At 38.4% G+C, this 18,734-nt stretch overlaps 1 protein-coding gene across 2 annotated transcripts; it reads left to right on the forward strand.

Moving 5' to 3' along the window:
• Window positions 1–4,167: 4,167 nt before the first annotated feature.
• Window positions 4,168–17,177, forward strand: pcdh12 (protocadherin 12). Of its 2 annotated transcripts, none has more exons than XM_052154650.1 (4): window positions 4,168–7,631; window positions 8,941–9,032; window positions 12,247–12,392; window positions 15,435–17,177. In XM_052154650.1, the coding sequence occupies exons 1-4, from the start codon at window positions 4,755–4,757 to the stop codon at window positions 15,815–15,817; spliced, it is 3,498 nt and encodes a 1,165-aa protein (XP_052010610.1). In that variant the 5' UTR covers window positions 4,168–4,754; the 3' UTR covers window positions 15,818–17,177. The 2 variants fall into 2 exon arrangements, with proteins under 2 accessions (XP_052010610.1, XP_052010611.1); XM_052154651.1 differs by having other exon boundaries at window positions 8,944–9,032.
• The last annotated feature ends 1,557 nt before the right edge of the window (window positions 17,178–18,734 follow it).

The raw sequence follows: 18,734 nt of genomic DNA on the forward strand, positions 1-18,734 counted from the left end.
TCCAAAAAAGAAAATTGTGTCATCATTTACTCACCCTCATGTGTTCCAAACCTGTATTTCTTTCACATAGTGAGAAACTAGGTTGAATGTTTGCCACTTTCATTGTATGGAAAAAAAGATGCAATGAAAGTGACTGGTGAGACTAACATTCTCCCTAAACTCTTCCTTTTGTGCTCCAGGAAAGAAAGTAAGTCAAACGGGTTTGAAATAACATGAGGGTGAGTAAATGAAGACAGGATATTCATTTTTGGGTGAACTAGGATGTTGCTAGGCAGTTGTTACATGTCCCTTGTGGTTGCTAGGCAGTTGTTACATGTCCCTTGTGGTTGCTAGGCAGTTGTTACATGTCCCTTGTGGTTGCTAGGCAGTTGTTATATGTCCCTTGTGGTTGCTAGGCAGTTGTTACATGTCCCTTGTGGTTGCTAGGCAGTTGTTACATGTCCCTTGTTGTTGCTAGGCAGTTGTTGCATGTCCCTTGTAACACAACTAACTAGACTAGAAGTTCAAATAGAACAAAAGAAAGAGAGAGAAACTGTTACATCTTTAGTCAATTAAGGTGCTTTCCTTTGTTCTAGTGTTTAGGAGCTTAAAATAACTTGCGTGTGCCCATATTGCCTGCATTTCCTCACACGAACAAACACAGATGTTTGAAACCTGCTCCTATTTTGGGCTGATATAGCGTTTTATTTTATCTTTCCCTCCTATATCACTCTCATTCCTCCAGTCGCTTTCAAAAGGACTCACGCTTGCTTCTCCTGTTATCTCCAACTCAGTCGTGTGGTCTCTCTCTCTCTCTCTCTCTCTCTCTCTCTCTTTAGAGATATAGCTTTTTGTAAACCTTGTAAGCATTTCATTGTGATTTTTTAACTCCTTATCTGTTTGATATTACATTTGTTTCATGTTGCTATATCTAGTGCTGTGTAGGTTACTTCTGAATTGTAATCTGATTAAATGTCATCTGTTACTACCCAGCGCTGGCTACATCTCTTTTCGCCCTTGTTGCAAGACAACCCTTTTGCAAAGACCACCTTAGACCAGCATAGCCATGTTATTCACCATTAAAAAATGGTGGTCAACCAGCATAGTATTTCTAATGAAGCTGGTTAAGATAATTAAAAAGCCAGGTAGGGACACCAGCATACCAGCAACCAAAAGCAACCTACTGCTAACCAGCAATTCTGGCCTGGTGTTTTCAAAAGGGGAAAGTGCTTGTTTGAGCAGTTTGTTTATCAGATGCACATAGTTTGTTCAGTTATCCATCTTGAGATAAGAGATTGTCTGTGAGGAATGTGTTGTGAGATTGGTCAGCATTCCTTCCAACCCTCAAATGAGATGAAGTGACCTCAAGCCTATGAGACTTGTGTTTATGTGTGGCTTCACCATTTCCTCTAAGTCTGACAAACACATCAACAACAAGTAGCAGTTCACCGCTCTCAGCTGGTTTACTGTGTCATCGTCTATTGTTTAAGCAATACAATGATGTTTAGATCCCTCATCCTAATGTGATAAAGGAAGGTAAATGAGGTAGGGGAAATGGGGAGGGGGAGTTACCGGGTGTTGGGGGAGGTTAGTAGCTGAAACGAACGCATGAAATGAACATACAAAGCGTATCATGACTGTGGTCTAATTTCACTCACATATGCCGTTTGGAAGGAAATCTCAACACTGTGGCAGCCAGACAGGATATTATGGGACTTTACAAACAAAAGAGAGAGATATGAGCATCTTTACATATGAGTTATTATTTTAATTTGACTCAAAATAATTGCATATTTCCGTATGTACATTTTCATGACAATTAAGCACATCTGCCCCAAACATTTTCATTACCGTTGAGCAACTGGACATTGTACTTTATTTTTTTTTTTTACTTTTTTTTTTCTTGATTATTCTTAATAGATTCACATATATGGTTTTATACAGTATTACACTAAAATTACTGTTAACAATGTCTTTTTTTATTATTAAAAATACAAAGTAAAAGCAGTACAATAAATACTACCATGCTGTATAAACACTTTATAATTTAAATAAGACATACTTTTTCATATTACAACAATAAGTACTAGATTTTTTTTATATATATCTATATATATATATCTATATATATATATCTATATCTATATATCTATATATATATATATATATATATATATATATATATATATATATATATATATATATATATATATATATTTTTTTTTTTTTATTACATTAATTATAATTTGTATGTGCTTAATTTTCATTAAACTAATAAAAAAATAAATTAAAAAAAAACTAAGTGGGGACAAAAAACTGCTGTGACTGTAAAATAGGTTTAATTTTCACAAAAACAGGCTTTTTGTTTTGTGGTGAAATATGACCCATAATTATAAGGCATGTCATTCATAGGTTTGGTTACATTCATCCTTATAGATAGCGCAGATAAAAACGGATGTTCTGAAAGTTTATATGATTTTAAATGTATTTAACATTTATATTCCTAATACATTTAAAACAACAATGTGTACAAACACAACGTACAATCGAGGTGAAATGCCCAAACAAAAAGAGCATGAAGGAGAGAAAGTAAAAGAAAGTAAGTTGTAGGGACACACAGAGTGCAGGAAATGGTGGATGAATGGAGAGAAACGGCGAGAAGGAATATGAGAACTTGAGGGGTCAAACGCCTACACTTGGCCCAAATGGAGTTAATTAGAAAACAGAGAGAGAATTATGTGCGAAAGCCAAACTCTGTTTATTTTAGAGATAGACACCGATCACATGGTGTGACCTCTGACCCCTGACAAACACATGCACACAAGATCTCAGTGGAAGATTAACTCCCTACTGCCCGATTTATGAGCGCCACATCATGCACAAATATACAATTCTGAGTTTAGGCCACTGATGTCCCATTTGATGTCTTTGAACATGCATGTACTAACAGGGGTTAGGCTATCAGGTCATAATCTCCACGAGTTCTGTTATCACTCTGGGAAAAGCTTTTATTGGCTGGTAGGTAATGGGATAGTTTATATAATGAGACCCCCATGTAGAAGGGAAGTAGATGTCTGAACCTTTCCCCCTTAAACCATGCTCTTTTCATTGGCTACACGCCCTCAACAACATATATTCATCCTCTCGCCTGTATAACCAAATCCAGCGGGGGCTGTTTGAAATTCAATCTTTACAGTATATACAGTATGTAATATGGATAGTTGGCATTAAACACTTTAAGGAAGTTGACGGTTTGACATGCTATACTCCATCTAAAACTATTTTAAAATAGCATTGTACTTTTTTCTTAATCATTATTGTGCTTATATGTTATTAAATAATTTCAATTGAGAGACCGCATAGAATATTTGTACTTTATAAATTCAGTTGTCCCACTCGGGCCTTTATTTACTTATTTATTTTTTGCACAAAATAAATATATTAATTACTCATTTTGTTTCTGTTTATTTTGAGTTGTTTAGTTGCTGATTATGTTGAATTTAGTATTTGTAGTTTTAATTAGCGATAAACCATGAAGAGGTACACAGCAATTACAAAATTATACTAATACAAAAACAATGATTTTTGAGCATAATGAAAGCTTTAAAATGACCCCCCAGTAATTCCAGAGAAACATTAGATGCTTCCAAAAAACAAGAAAAATAAATAAATAAAAAAGGCAGAAAGCATGCATTATTATGGTTTGACATTTTAAAATAACTAGCACTACAGAAGTTGCTTGAATGATGTCAGTCTAGGTTTGTGAGAACAGCAACAGGTTCTGGAGTTTACATCAGAATCCTCAGAGTTCAGATCCAGGCCTCGTTTTTGTTTTTATTGCCCTTGAGGTCCCCACCTGAGGTTTTATTCAGCCACTGATGACAGAAGCTACAGACCACGACTCTTACTGTGTGTTTAGACAGTTTGGAAAAGAAGTAAAGTCAGATGTGTAAAAGGCTAGAGGCAGCGGGAGAAAGAAGTGGGATCATGTTTCGTTAAAAGCACACCATTGATTCCAGCCTAATTTCTACAGAATCCACTTCTTGCCACAGGCGGGTGGAGCTTAGAAACACTCTACACTCCCCCACTATTTCTGATTGGATCACTGGACATTCCCCCTCGCAAGTGCCATTCCAGCCCCCCTAACTTGCACAGTTCTTCACTCTATCCTGACTGGTGTGCTTGGCCTGGAAGCAAAATCTATGTGTGAGTGAGTACTGCTGGAGAGTTATTCTGATTTGCCTAAAAGAGAATGATAGATAAGGCTAGATTGGCAGGGTCTGGAGAGATTATTGAATATATGTGGTTTTGCTTTGTGAATAGTGATTGGTTTATGACATGATAATTTATTGGAGAATTTGTATTGTTGTGAAGTCTTAATATCAGTGATTTTCAGCATTAATATAGGGTAACACAACTTTAAAATTCAACTATGTAGTAAACTATAAAGGCAATTATTGTTTCCTTGTTTTTGTTCATTCACTGTACATGGTAATTTAAAGAGCACCTATTATGGTGGTACTGTTTTGAAATATATATTTTTTTCTATATGATATACACACTATTTTGTACTTTTAATGCCTTTTTTTAGAATATAACAAATAGATGTGATGTATTGGTTTTGAATATCAGTATCAGTTTAGCAGAGAACAGATAGATTAGGTGTATTTGTTTTAAATATCTGTCATAAATTGTGGATTTCTGATAGAATGTTTATCTAAGGCTTTGCACATCTGACTCTATGTAAAAGGAAAAAGTAAACCTCACACTCAGTCATGCTTCCGATTTTGCTCCTGGCAACTCTTATTGAGTGCCCACCCAGTCACGCCCACTATTTGGGCTCTGCTCCCCTAATTATCCAGTATCAGGTCTGGGAAGAGCAGCCCTCAGGGACAAGGGTGGGCCGCCTCCTGGATGACCTGCGTCAGCGTGGAGAGACCGGGTCACTTGAAAACTTCCAGGTCGTGCAGGATGGGCATGCCCTACCAGTTACAGTTGCTGCAAGAGATGGCACTGTGTCAACACTTGGTAAGCTGGACAGAGAAGAACTATGCTGGGGAGCAGAACTCTGCGAACTGGCCTTTAGCATCCTCTACAGAAAGGGTGGTGCTATGCACTTCCTATCAGTTCGTGTTGAGGTGATGGACATAAATGACCACAGCCCAGTCTTCCCAAGCCCAGTCCAGGAGGCCGAGATCTCAGAGACTGCCTTACTGAGAATGCGCATCCCTTTGGACCATGCATTGGATCCAGATGCTGGACCTAATGGCCTGCAAACCTACTCGCTGTCTTCCAACCAGCACTTTGCTTTGGATGTCCGTACCTCTGGAGGGACCAAGCAGGCTGAATTGGTGATCATCAAAGAGTTAGACAGAGAGTTGCAGACATCTTTAGAGTTGATTCTTACTGCCTGGGACAAAGGGAACCCACCCAAGTCAGGCAGCACAAAAGTTATAGTCACAATTCTGGACTCCAACGATAACAGCCCTGTATTTGAAGATGCCCCGCCATTTATTGAGCTGGCAGAGGATACCATTCATGGGACGCTTGTCATTAATCTCCAAGCAACAGACCCTGATCAAGGTGCAAATGGGGACGTGGAGTACACCCTTAGTAAACACGTCCCGGTAGAAGTTCAAAGACTTTTCAGCATCCATCCCAAAACCGGTGCTTTGACTTTACAAGGCCCTTTAGATTTTGAAGAAAAGAGCATGTATGAGGTAGACATCCAAGCTCGAGATCTTGGTCCCAATGCAATCCCATCTCATCACAAATTGCTGGTCAAATTGCGAGATGTCAACGACAATGCTCCACGGATACATATAACATGGACTCCACCAGATTCCCCTGTTGCAACAGTATTAGAGGGAGCACCAAGTGAGACTTTCCTTGCTCTTGTAATGGTGTCTGATGCTGATTCAGGGGCAAATGGCCAGGTACGAGTTCACATTCTGAATGGTTCTGGCCCCTTCCTTCTCAAGCAAATCCATGAAGATAATTACATGGTTGTAACCAATGATACTCTGGATCGTGAGAAACAAATGGAGTATAAACTCACTCTTCTAGCTCAAGACAGTGGTGATCCTTCTCTCTCCTGTATTAAGCACCTGACTGTCCATATTTTGGATGAAAACGATAATGCACCAGTGTTTACCAAAAGTTACTACCGCAGTGTCATCAAAGAAAACAACATACCTGGCTTCCATTTCTTGACAGTGGAGGCCCATGATGTTGACCTGGACTTCAGTGGAAGGGTATCATTCTCTATTCGGGAGTCAAATGAATTGGGGACACAGACAGTGTTTTTCTCTGTCCACCCAACCAGTGGGGCTGTTACTGTTCAGCAATCTTTAGACTATGAGGAATCACGCTCCTACTCTTTTATTGTAGAGGCTGTTGATCAAGGATATCCCCCAATGACCAGTAGTGCAACAGTGCTGGTTGAGATACAGGATGCTAATGACAATTATCCTGTAATACATGAGCCCTTACCCAAGAAAGGGGTTGCAACGCTAAGTGTCCCAGTGAATGTGGAAAAAGGGAAGATTGTGACTGAACTTGGGGGTAAAGCTCTTGAGAGTAGCTTCCACAAACCAAGAAATGGCTCTTCCCACAACAAACCTGATGGTTTTCTAGCCACCACCATCCAGGCCAGTGATCCAGATTCTGGTCTCAATGGAAGACTACATTTTAGGATAACCGATGACAGCCCCTCTAACATATTCTTTCTGGACAAAACTACTGGGCAACTCTATGTGAACACATCTAATGCAACTGAATTGATTGGTAGAACATTTAAACTGGGTATTGCAGTATCTGATATGGGAACACCTGTGCTAATCACAACAACCACTTTGGAAGTGACTTTCATCAACTTTCGTGACCACCTCAAGAACTTGTCTCAGGATAACCAGGCCCAGTACAGTTTTACAATGCTTTTAGCCATCTGTCTTGGATCAACCTGCCTGTTTTTACTTCTAGCCGTTGTGTTGGCCAAGACATTCTGTCATCCCAACAAACGGGACAACCATGCTTATAATTGTAGACAAGCTGAGTCAACCTACACCCGGCATCCACGACGCCCTCAGAAACACATTCGTAAGACTGACATCCAGTTGGTACCAGTGCTTAGGGGTCAAAAGGAAACCCCACCTGAACATGAATATGAGGCACTGTCCTCTACATCACCCCTAATGGAAAAGCCTTTTCCACAGTGCCAGTTTAACCTAACACCTACACTTGCTCGCATGGCTCAAAATCAAGCTTATTCAGAAATGGATGGGAACCTACCAGATACACCAAGCAAGACACTCAGGACACCTGGGAGCATAGAGTGGAATGGAACACTACCTTATCGAACCCTGCACAAGACCAGAAATGCTTCTTCCTCGTCTTTCTCAAACTCGCAGGTCGGCACACTCAGAGGCCACAGAAATGAAGAAGTCAACTCCACTACCATGGACCCCTCACAATCTATGGCTTCAGTTCACAGTAATCAGGCTACACTTTGGAGACCAAAGACCACAGAAAGAAGAGGAAGGATGGAAGAGTATGACCATAAGCAGATCCTGAAGAAACTTGTTCGACTCTCGATTGCAGCCTTTGAACACAACAGCTCCATTGAATTGTCCTCCGCATCACCTGAAGTGCAAGTAAGAGTTTTGCCATTGTGTTTTTAGATCATTTTAGATTTTAAAATACATTACCTCAAGCTACTTTAAAGGTTGTTAGAGATATTAAGGCACTGCAGTTCATATAAGTTTGAATTCATGATAGCTTGCTAAATTCTTGCTTGTTTTCCTACTCTGTATTTGTATTGTGGGACTGACCCATATCTATAACAACCTAAGGGTACAGCTGATATATGATGATTAAGGTACTGAAGTGTATTCAGGAATACTCCAGTCACAGACAGTAACATAAACATGAATATGCCTTAGGAAAATCTCTGCTAATACTCAATTATATCACATGACATAGTGCATGAGGGAAGGAAATACAGATTAATTTCACAGCTTTCCTTTGAGGGGGAAATCAACTTAAACCTAATGCATATTTTCTGCACAGTAAAATCAAACTTCTCTGACATGTTTGGGCTGGTGGCAGTCAGTAGGAAATCACATTTGCTGATCTGCTTTGACCTTTTTACTCATTTTAAACAGTTTTTCACCAGTTTATCTTTCAAAAGTGCTGTGCTGGTCAAACTGTGTATCCTCTGGACTTAGATCCACCCAGATGCTTACCTCTATTAATGTGTTTAGCAGAACAAAAGGTCCTGGCATGTGTTTTTGTCCTCACGTGAATACCATGGCCAGCCAGGAAAGAGTGTGGATCCTGATTCCAGCCCACCCCCCCTCCTTCTCCTTTCCTCTTCCCACATCCACCCTCACTCTCCACCCTCCCTTACTCACTTAGTCCAGTTGGCAAATTGACTTGAAGAGATGTATCCTATGGCGGCTGTATAGGATAGGGGCCGAAATGTCCCCAGTGCCTGTCCTTGTAGCCAAGGCTGGGTTTCTTATGTGCATCCTGGAATAGACCCTGTGTAGAAAGGGCTTCCTTTCTCTCCCCACCCATTCTACACGCCTTAACAATCTAACCCCTTTCCTCATCCCAGTATGCTCTGGTGTTTCTACTGTGTGGCTGCCCATCTACCATTTTGTGCTGTAGCTGCTTCCTTAAAAAACATAAATTATTATGTGGATTTTGAAGTTCTAGTTTTGCCAAAATGCCTTAAAACTTAGCAGGGTTTGTATGTTGTGATTCAGAGGCATCTGTTATGGTCAAGTTCATTTGTCCTATGTAGAGAACATCTGGAAAACGATGGCAAATATATTACAAGAAGTGCACCAATAATTTTTTGACGTGATCTGGAAAGTCATAAAATAATTGTAAATTGCTAATCAATATTGACATTAATTAGATTTATTTTAATGTCAAAGTTTATGTTTAATTCTACAGCAGGTGTCCCAGCTCTTGGCTCTGCTGCATCAGGGGCAACTTCAGCCTCGACCAAATTTTCGTGGAAACAAGTACTCACACCGAACTGGCAGGTAACCCCATGTATTCCTTCTTTTTGATTAAATGTATGTGAGCAGACAATAACCGCAGATAAATTTGGACATAAGCAATAAATGTAGTCTCATACATTTACATTACATTTACATTTATGCATTTGGCAGACGCTTCTATCCAAAGCAACTTACAGAGCCCTTATTACAGGGACAATCCCCCCTGTGGCTGTTGGGATTGAACCAGCGACCTTCTGATTACAAGTTATGCGCTTAGCCCACTACGCCACCACCACTCTGTTCATACACTTGTTCAAGTTTTGGGCTCATAACTCAAATATGTTTAGACTAAAGATTTTAAGTGTTGATAACTCAAACGATTGAGTACAAAACTGAGGCTATGGGGAATACCCATAATCCCTTAATCGCTTTTGCAGAATAATTTACGTATGTTGTTTTGTTGCAAATAGTTGTTTTGTGTAATGTCCATTAGGGTGATCTGTGTCCCCTTTAGTCAGGCTGGACCCTGTTAACTCTATTTCAGTTCATCATGTGCAAGTGCATCTAAAGTACAGGTTTCTACGATTCTGTGGAGAAATAGGCTTATTTTAATGATTAACCTAGAACTGGTATTAATCTTCTTTAACTATAATGAATGATCTAAAGTTGAGTCAGTTCAATTAACGTAGAAACAACAATGTTTAAATAGCAAATCTGAGTTAAGTCTACTTGCATCTAGTTACTTTAATTGTTAAGTTCATTATAAATGAACACCAAGTTAAGGGAACTTAATTACATGAGTTTTGGAGATGCCATTACTCAAGTCAATTGAGGGAACTAATTAACTCAAACAATTGAGTAAAGTCAACTTATTGGGTTTTCAGTGTACACAGAATAGAATTCAGTCGCATACATTACCAAAATCAGGGGCGCCTGCAGCTGTACGGCCGTACACACTGCGCGTACCATGAGCACTCCGACTGACCTGAGAAATATTTACTCTCAGAATATTTAATCAATCATGAAATGTGTACGGTATTTCTGTTAGCTCTTTAAAACAACTAGCAATGCCCAGTTTGCAAATTAATAATTCTTTTGAGTCTTTTTAGTGAATTGGCCAAACAGGCATACAAAATGGTCTGAATCGATTCGTGATTCAGTAAAATTTGTTTTGAGCACTCTCTCACTGAATCATTTGGAGCGGTTTCTCACACAGTAAAACAGTTTCTGGATATATTGCACTGTTTTTCAAACGTTTTCCATGTAAGCATTCGCTAGATAGATGTCTGTTGAAAACTGCTTCATGTTTCACTGTGTTTTTAGCATCTCTCACAGGACAGGAGTGCTGCATTTTTAGACGCTGTGTCAAGAGTCAAAACGTCTTCAACTGATAAAAATGCATCTCGAGACACTTGTGTTCTGCTCTATTCCTTGTGGCACATTTGGCTTTTTTAGCAAGAAAATGCATCTGTCTGAACGGTCACTGGAAAAAATGATTTAGCCATTAGTTACATGAATGCTTCTCATCCTAAAGAAAATAAAACAACTGCTTATCTCAAATTCACCAGTATTGAACGTTTTGGTGTTGTTTTTTGGCACACACAGAAAAAAAATATCTCCCAGGGGGGGGGGGCATGCCCCCGGACCCCCCTAGATATAACGTTTAGTAGGCAGGTTTCTGTGTGTACCCTCGGATAAAATCCTACAGTCGCCCCTAACCAAAATAACATCTTGGTATTTGGTTTTATAGTAACTGACTTTGGGATTTTATCAGGTAGTTTTCTTTGTAAACAAGGAAGTGTCAGTCAGTACAGAATGAGATGTCTCATACTTCTGATCAGCCGCTGTCTGTCTCACTCACCTAAAACACAGATCAGCATCAGAGAATGAAAAAGAAAAACAAAGGTGGCATTTGATATGTACAAAGCCATTTTGCAGCCAACATCAAAGCTTAATCCAGAGCTGTTTCTATGAATGTACAGTAGTCAAAGGAAATATTGTGACTCATCTTTACAAGACAGAACTTGCTTAAAGGGATAGTTCACCCATAAATTAAAATTCTCTCATCATTTACTCACCCCCATGCCATCCCAAATGTGTATGACTTTCTCTCCTCTTCAGAAGAACACAAACGATTTTTTTTTTTAATAATATCTCAGCTCTGTAGGTCCGTACAATGCAAGATAATGGTGACCAAAACTTTGGAGCTCAAAAAAGCACATAAAAACATCATAAAATTAATTCATAAACTCCAGTGTTTTAATCCATGTCGTCTGAAGCGATCCAATCGATTTTGGGGGAGAACAGCCCAAAATATAACTCCTTTTTCACTATAAATCTTAATATCTGCAGTCCCCTTGGCGATCAAGATTTCAAGTCAAATACACTTCCCAGCGCCATCTAGCACTCTGCGCATGCAAATAATAGGAAGTGTAATCAAGCTTCAAATCATGTTTGTGCCTAGAGACTGCAATGGCAAGATGTACAGTGAAAAAGGAGTCACATTTGGTCTGTTCTCACCAACTGGATCGCTTCTGAAGATATGGAGACATTTGGATTATTTTTATGCTGCCTTTATATGCTTTATGGAGCTTCAAAGTTTTGGTCACCATCCACTTGCATTATATGGACCAACAGTGCTGAGATACTCTTCAGAAAAAATCTTTGTTTGTATTCTACAGAAGAAAGAAAGTCATACGCATCTGGGATGGCATGAAGGTGAGTAAATGATGAGAGAATTTTTAGGTGAACTATTGCTTTAAATCAAAAGACCACACATTCACTCTCTGTGTATGTGTGTGTGTGTGTGTGTGTGTGTGTGTCATATTGTGTTAGTTTAGAGTTTATCTTACAGTGTAAATGTCAACTTGAGAACTGCATTTGTCTGATACTAGGGAGGATCTCACACTTCTTGCCTCTGATATTCCCTTACAAAAAAAGTATTGTGGTTGTACCATGGTACAGTAATAGTATCAGATAATACCAGTACCTTAATTGAATTAATAACTAACCAGTTCTATTTATTATAGTTATCATTTTAGAAATTAATGGATTTTTTTTGCTTTGTATTGAGTCCATTGACAGTCATGTGAGCTGTACTTTTCTTTGAGTGCTATCGTAGTTCAAGCCAATGTTTGAATAATACAGAGGTAATGTGGTCTGTGTTTTATGATTATAATTTTCTGTGACATTACAATTACATGAACTCAGTCTGTTTTAGCAGACCTAATGTTCCTCCTCTTATTGTGTATGGTAGGTCAGGGGCTCACGATGCTGACTGGCTGAGCACTAAGGACAGTGGTCATGGTGAGAGTGAAATGGGGGATATGGACTGGGAAACGGGCAGAGACTCACCTGTGGACCCCTTATATGAAGAAGACCTCAGTAATCTGCTTCATTCTGGTAAATACTGTATGTTCATGCTTTTAACACTGCAATGCTTTAAATTATTTGATGCTTGATGTTTAGTGTAATATAGGTTAAATTAGATGCCTAGACAGATTAGATGATCTTGGCTTTACAAAGCCTTATCTGAAAGTTTATGATAGATAGATAGATAGATAGATAGATAGATAGATAGATAGATAGATAGATAGATAGATAGATAGATAGATAGATAGATAGATAGATAGATAGATAGATAGATAGATAGATAGACAGACCTATTTTCATGTGTAAAGTCTTTTTATTTACTCTATACTAACATGTGTCGGCATATTTCAGCTGATGTGTTTCCTTTGTCTATGTATAGAGTAAATGTTTGTCAGTTCCTTCCATCTATTGTTATGAGCTTAGTCAGGTTCTGACTTAACAGGGACCTGTTTTGTTCTCCAGAATCAAAGGGTTTGCAAACTGACTGTAAGCAAACTTAGCTTGATTTCAGTGTTTATTTCCAACACATCAGATCTCATGTGGTGATGTATCACATTCTGACATTCCTATACACATTATTTCAGTTCAGTCACTAATTAGGTTTCATAACGGATGCCGTCTTAGAAGGCAGCAAAAAGCAAGGCAGCTCACTAGGTTCTGGAGCTCATTTGTTTTCAGAGTGTGGTTGTGTGATAGGTTTGAGTCAGTCCTGACGAGAACTTCATGTGGTTGTGCTGTTACTCATGCCAAAGCACACAGACAGACAGTAAAATGGCCAATGTTTATTGTCAGGGGCTACCTTTCTGAAACATGCAGGCACATATTCCTTGTGCTATAATGAGGTATCTCAGCTTTCCAAACCACTGACTCACATGATGGTAACCCTTTAGCAATTTGGTTTCAAGGGTGACGCATACACACCTGCTCACACTTCACATGTCCTTGGGCTACTCACATCCTTAATGTTAATTCATTAACACAATGGAGTTGAGGTGTGTGTGTTATGCATACCCTAAGGACAGAGAATATGATAGCGTGTGAAATGTGTTTGTGTGTGTTCTGTCTCTCCCTTTGAAGGCTGTGTATCTGTGGTCTCTACATATCCTATGGAGATGGAATTGTTTCATATTAACATACAAATGGAAAAAGATTCACAAATAGAAAGAATGAGATTTATAAATATATGCAAGGAGTTTCACAGAATATTGTGAATTCACAAATAAATACAATTATATTTGAAAATGATAAATGGTATTTACAAATATATATTTTTTAACTCACTGTAAAACAGTTAAAGGATAGGAAAGGAGGAGGCGAGAACTGGCTTGACGATATAAATCATAGTTTAATGGAAAACTTAAAAGACAACACAAACACACATGACGGACATGTCCGCTAACGATCTCTCTCTCCCGCACGGCCCTCTGCAGTCAGCCTTTAAACCTCACGGAGGCATAATTAGCCTAATACGGGACCGGGTGTGTAGGATCACGACCCGGCCCCGCCCTCCACCCTGCCACACTCATTCATTTGTGAATCACACACATTTATTTGTGGATTGCTTCCTGTGCATTTGCGGATCGCTATACACATCTGTTGATTTTAAAACAAGTCTAGAATCAAGATGTGCATGCAAATCTACAATTAGTTGGACTCCACCCATCGTCTACTCAAGCCAATCAGATAATGGCCACATGACCAATCGTAGCACGTACTATCTTCAACCAATCACACTTCATTTTACTATTATCGGGGCGGGACCAGATTCACAGCTCTCATGAGCATGGATTCAAGCACATATAGATAAGCTATGCCGTGTGTAAACCTCACTCTCCTGACCTCAAGAGATGCACTAGCGACTGACGCTAGCCTTTAGCTTCCTTGTTAGCATAGCTTAGAACTGAGTTCCAAAAAAAGCAACTATTGCCGCCGATTCATCTGTGAAAACTGATATATCTCTCTACCTCTACTAAAAATCACTCCTAACACCTTGTCAACTTTATAACAACACCATGACAACCACCCAGAACCCCATAGCAACACCCTAGCAACATTGTGTAACCGGTCCTGGTCGCTCCGAACGGGACTCGAACCGACGTCTCTGGCGTGGGAGGCAGGTGCGCTAAAAAGGAGGCTAAAGGCTGCAGCCTCTAGCGTCAGTCGCTAGTGCATCTCTTGAGGTCAGGAGAGTGAGGTTTACACACGGCATAGCTATCTACCAGCTGGCTCCCGTTACAATTGCAACACCCTAGCAACCACTTACATTGTGGAAGTGAGTTTTGCACTGGAATGCACCACTCATATTTGCAAATTTCTCTAATTGTCCATGGAATTTTGTACAGTGCATGTGTTTTTCTTTTCTTAAAGATAGTTTAACTAGGTGAATAATTGCCTATTTGAGAAAAAATAGAGTTCATAGCAGCACTAAACATGTTGGTTGAAAGTACACAAATGTCACACAGATGTAATGTGTGTACACACAGTCTGCTGTTGAGGTGGTTTGGATGTGGTTGGATTCTTTTGGTGATTTTAAACAAGTCTGTGGGTTTATGGGTTTTATTGTTTTTAAGGAATTAACAACCCTCACCATTTCCCTCCAGAATTATTTATGTGGCACTGTGAGGGAGGGAGATTTGGGGAAGGAAAGTAAGAAAGATGGAGCAAAACATTTATGTTACGGTATATAAAGTGACCCCAAAAAGCATTCGACCATACTTAAAATGCCTGAATGTCAATGCATTATTTTTCACATAACCAACTTTTTTGAAATTACCCGTTCTTTTAATCAACTGTCAAGGGGATTTTAAGTGGATGAATTTTTAAAAGTACAGATCTTTCAGGTTGTCTCTTAATATGAGGTTGGGAAAGTTGCTTGCAATAATTGTCAAATAAAATGCTGTTTAAAATGGTTTTAGATTTAGTACAACTTGTAAGACTGCAGGAAATGTCAACTTCCCCAAAAGTATTTAATGTCAACTACCCATTGTACTAAATGCAAGACAAATATGTAGTCTAGTAGTTAGTAAACGGTCTATAAAATATATCTAAACTAATTCTTTCCTCTTTCTTTAGATGTTTTCTCAGATGTTCCAGATCCAGCATGGATGGCTCGTCTCTCTCTTCCTTTCAGCACTGACTACCATGAAAACCTGTTTGTCCCAGATGGGCCACCATCCCCTGATGGCCCCTGCCCCATCTCTAGTCTTGATGATTCTACTTCCTTCTCCACCTTTGGTAAAACCTCAGATATGAGCAGCGCGCTGGACGGCAGAGCTCTGATGCCAGAAGTGAGCTCTCTTTTTGAGATGCTGTTGACACGGAAAGCTGATGCTCAGTCATGCCCGCCTGCAGAAGTGCTGTACAGACTCTCAGCAGCTTATAGACGCTCACTCGGGTTAGAGCCACCTGCGAATGGTGCCATGCCCCCACGTGCCACCAAGGGCCAACTTCCATAATGCAATGCTCCAAGCAAATGCCGTAACAGCAAGGAAAATATTGATATAATAATTTATTCCTTGTGCCATATTTGAGGTGTTCTGCCAAAACCTCAAAAATTGAACGTTGACCCCTAAAAACTTAACAGCAACAGTTCAAAATACCATTATCTTGGCCAGGTCTGTCTGGAACAGGTTATGGCCAATACGATCAAGAACCTTCTAGATACAGGAGGGTCCAAAAGTCTGATTTTCTAATTTAATACACAACTTTGTATTTTATCAACAATATGAGTAAAACGTTGGATAGAGACATTTTCAGTGTTTGGTTTGTCCATCTTGTGCATGCATTTAAATTAAGCATAGTGCAGATTCTTAAATACTTCCTAATAAAAAAAACTTATAATGACATCACAACTTTTTTTTTTTCTTCAAAATCCTAAATTGGGTTTAAAATTTGAATACAAAATTTTATTTTTATTTTAAACAAATAACAACATCCACTACAAAAAAAAAAAAAAGAGAAAGAAAAAAAGAATTAAGCCTATTTTATAAAATTCACAACAAAATTCCATCAAATTGAACTGTGTAATGTTTAACACAATTAAATTAGTAAAACTTAAAATACTTAATTTTCTTTAAGTTATTTTATTAAAAATGTTGTGCATCAATTTTATGAAATTTAAATGAGTACATTTAAAAAAACAATTGTCTATAAAAAAAATAAAAAATAAATACTTTTATCCAGTCCTGTGTTGCAATGCATGATAAAAGTGTGCAAATAATAATTATTCATTACAATATTTGTAGGCAACATAATCATCATTTTGCAACAAGAGTAATTCATTCTTAAGTCCTGTTGATTGGTGTGACTCCAGGACAGGAGACATGATTCTGTCCTCTTTTTTTTTATTCAGAGGAAATAGCTTTTTGTATTCCCTAAAGAGTAAACAACTTAACAAATCCTGTTTCTGACAAGGAATTTACTGAATTTTCTGTGTCACAGACTGCAGGATTTCCTCTGCCATGTCTGAACAGCTTCTAATGATGGTTGTTTTGGTTATTAAGCTTTCCCTCTAATCTCTTGTGGAGATACTATTTCGTAATTATTAAAAAGATATTTCATGGCCAGATAAGTTTGATCTAAACACTGTATATAATTAAATACCAGGTTCAGTGAAGACTGCAAAGCACTGAAGGCAAAATCCAGTTACGCTCTGAATGTTCAGATGATTTTCTTAGGATGATGTAAGTTATTGATTTCAAAATAAATGTGTAGAATTTTTGCAATACTATTTTGTATATAAAAGTAGCAATTTTTGTATGCATATAAGTGCTAGTGTTTTTGTAAACCATATAAGTGAAATAAACATTTCATAAACTCGTGTTTATTTAAAAGGGTGCTTTTGAATGATTTTGAATCTTACCTTTGCACTAGAATCTATACTCAGATCTTTTTGTGGGGTGGACTGTAATTTACGGAAGCCCTGAACCACAAGGTGGGAAAAAAAATAATATTGTCTCAGTTACTTCCAGAGCCGAAGTTTTCATCGTTTTTCTCTCTTCATATAAATGCATGCAGTACCAACCTTGGCCACCAGGTGCCACCATCAGTGAACATGTATGCTTTTTACATAATATGCTTTTTATGCGTTCACAATAAAGTTGCTAATCTACTAAAATGTAAAAAACACAAAATGTAAAATTAGACCATACGTTATTTATATCATGTATTTTACCTGGCGCCTATGATCACATATAGAAGTTACGTCCTTTACTAGGAATGTGAGAGCCCTTTCATGATCATCCATTCATCTGTGAAATAGTAAGGAATAATTGTATAATTATTATTACATACTGAGATCATACTAAACAGTGGTGTTTTGTTTTAAACATATTCTTTTCAATATTACAAGCATAAGATTACTGTTCACTGATAGTGGCACCTGGTGGCCAAAGCTGGTACTGCATGCATTCTTTGAAAAGATGTTGGAAAAAAAAAAACATTTTAAGAGTGAAAATATTTAAGACTAAGGCTCAGCAAGGAACTGAGACCATTATTTTTTTCACCCACCTTGTGGTTCACGGCTTCTGTAGTAATTCTTACTTTCTTCAGTTTCAGTATTGACAATTGTGTAATGTGTGTGTGTTTTTTTTTGGACTGCAAAAGGTCTCAACCTACATGAGGCTATTTCTGCCCATATATAAATATCCCTTCAATAAAAAAGCAATAGAGATTTTTTTCCCTACATTTGCCACCATCTAGATTCTAGATGAAGAAATTATATTAAAAAGAATGGGAGAAACTGTAAAGCCCAAAAATGGCGGATGTAGAAAAGGAAGTCCTGCCTTAAAGGTAAAAGAGCCAATCACCTTTAAGATCCAGACGGTCAACTCGAGAACACGCATGTGCATTAACTGAACCAGCCCAAACATCAGTTTTTTTGCATGATCGGAGCTAAAAGAGCACAATTTATGATACCAGGTTGCTCTGGGGGGATCGTCCCTGTAATAATTGCACTGTAAGTCGCTTTGGATAAAAGCGTCTGCCAAATGCATAAATGTAAAATGTAAATGTAAAATACCATTTTTTGGCAGATTTCACTGGTGATTTGAAATATTTTAATTGATCGTAATCTTGACCACCCGTTTTGGAGATCTCAGTCTTTTGCCATTCAAGTACATATGAGCTGCACTTGTATGACTTCCATTTGTAAAACCAATGCAAGACGGGGAGTTTTCTGATCAGCCATGACATCAATTTGTAGGCAAACCCAGAAGGTTTATTCACCATGGGTCCAGTTGGACATTCCCTAAATCTAAACCTAAAGCTACTTGGATGTTTTGTTCTCCAACATAAATTACAGTCGTACCTCAAACATAAATTTTGCAGCCGGCGTGTAATGTTGCTTACAAAAACCACAAGCATACAAGTTAA

This window comes from Xyrauchen texanus, chromosome 23 (assembly GCF_025860055.1).
Source record: "Xyrauchen texanus isolate HMW12.3.18 chromosome 23, RBS_HiC_50CHRs, whole genome shotgun sequence".
Taxonomy (NCBI): Eukaryota; Metazoa; Chordata; class Actinopteri; order Cypriniformes; family Catostomidae; genus Xyrauchen; species Xyrauchen texanus.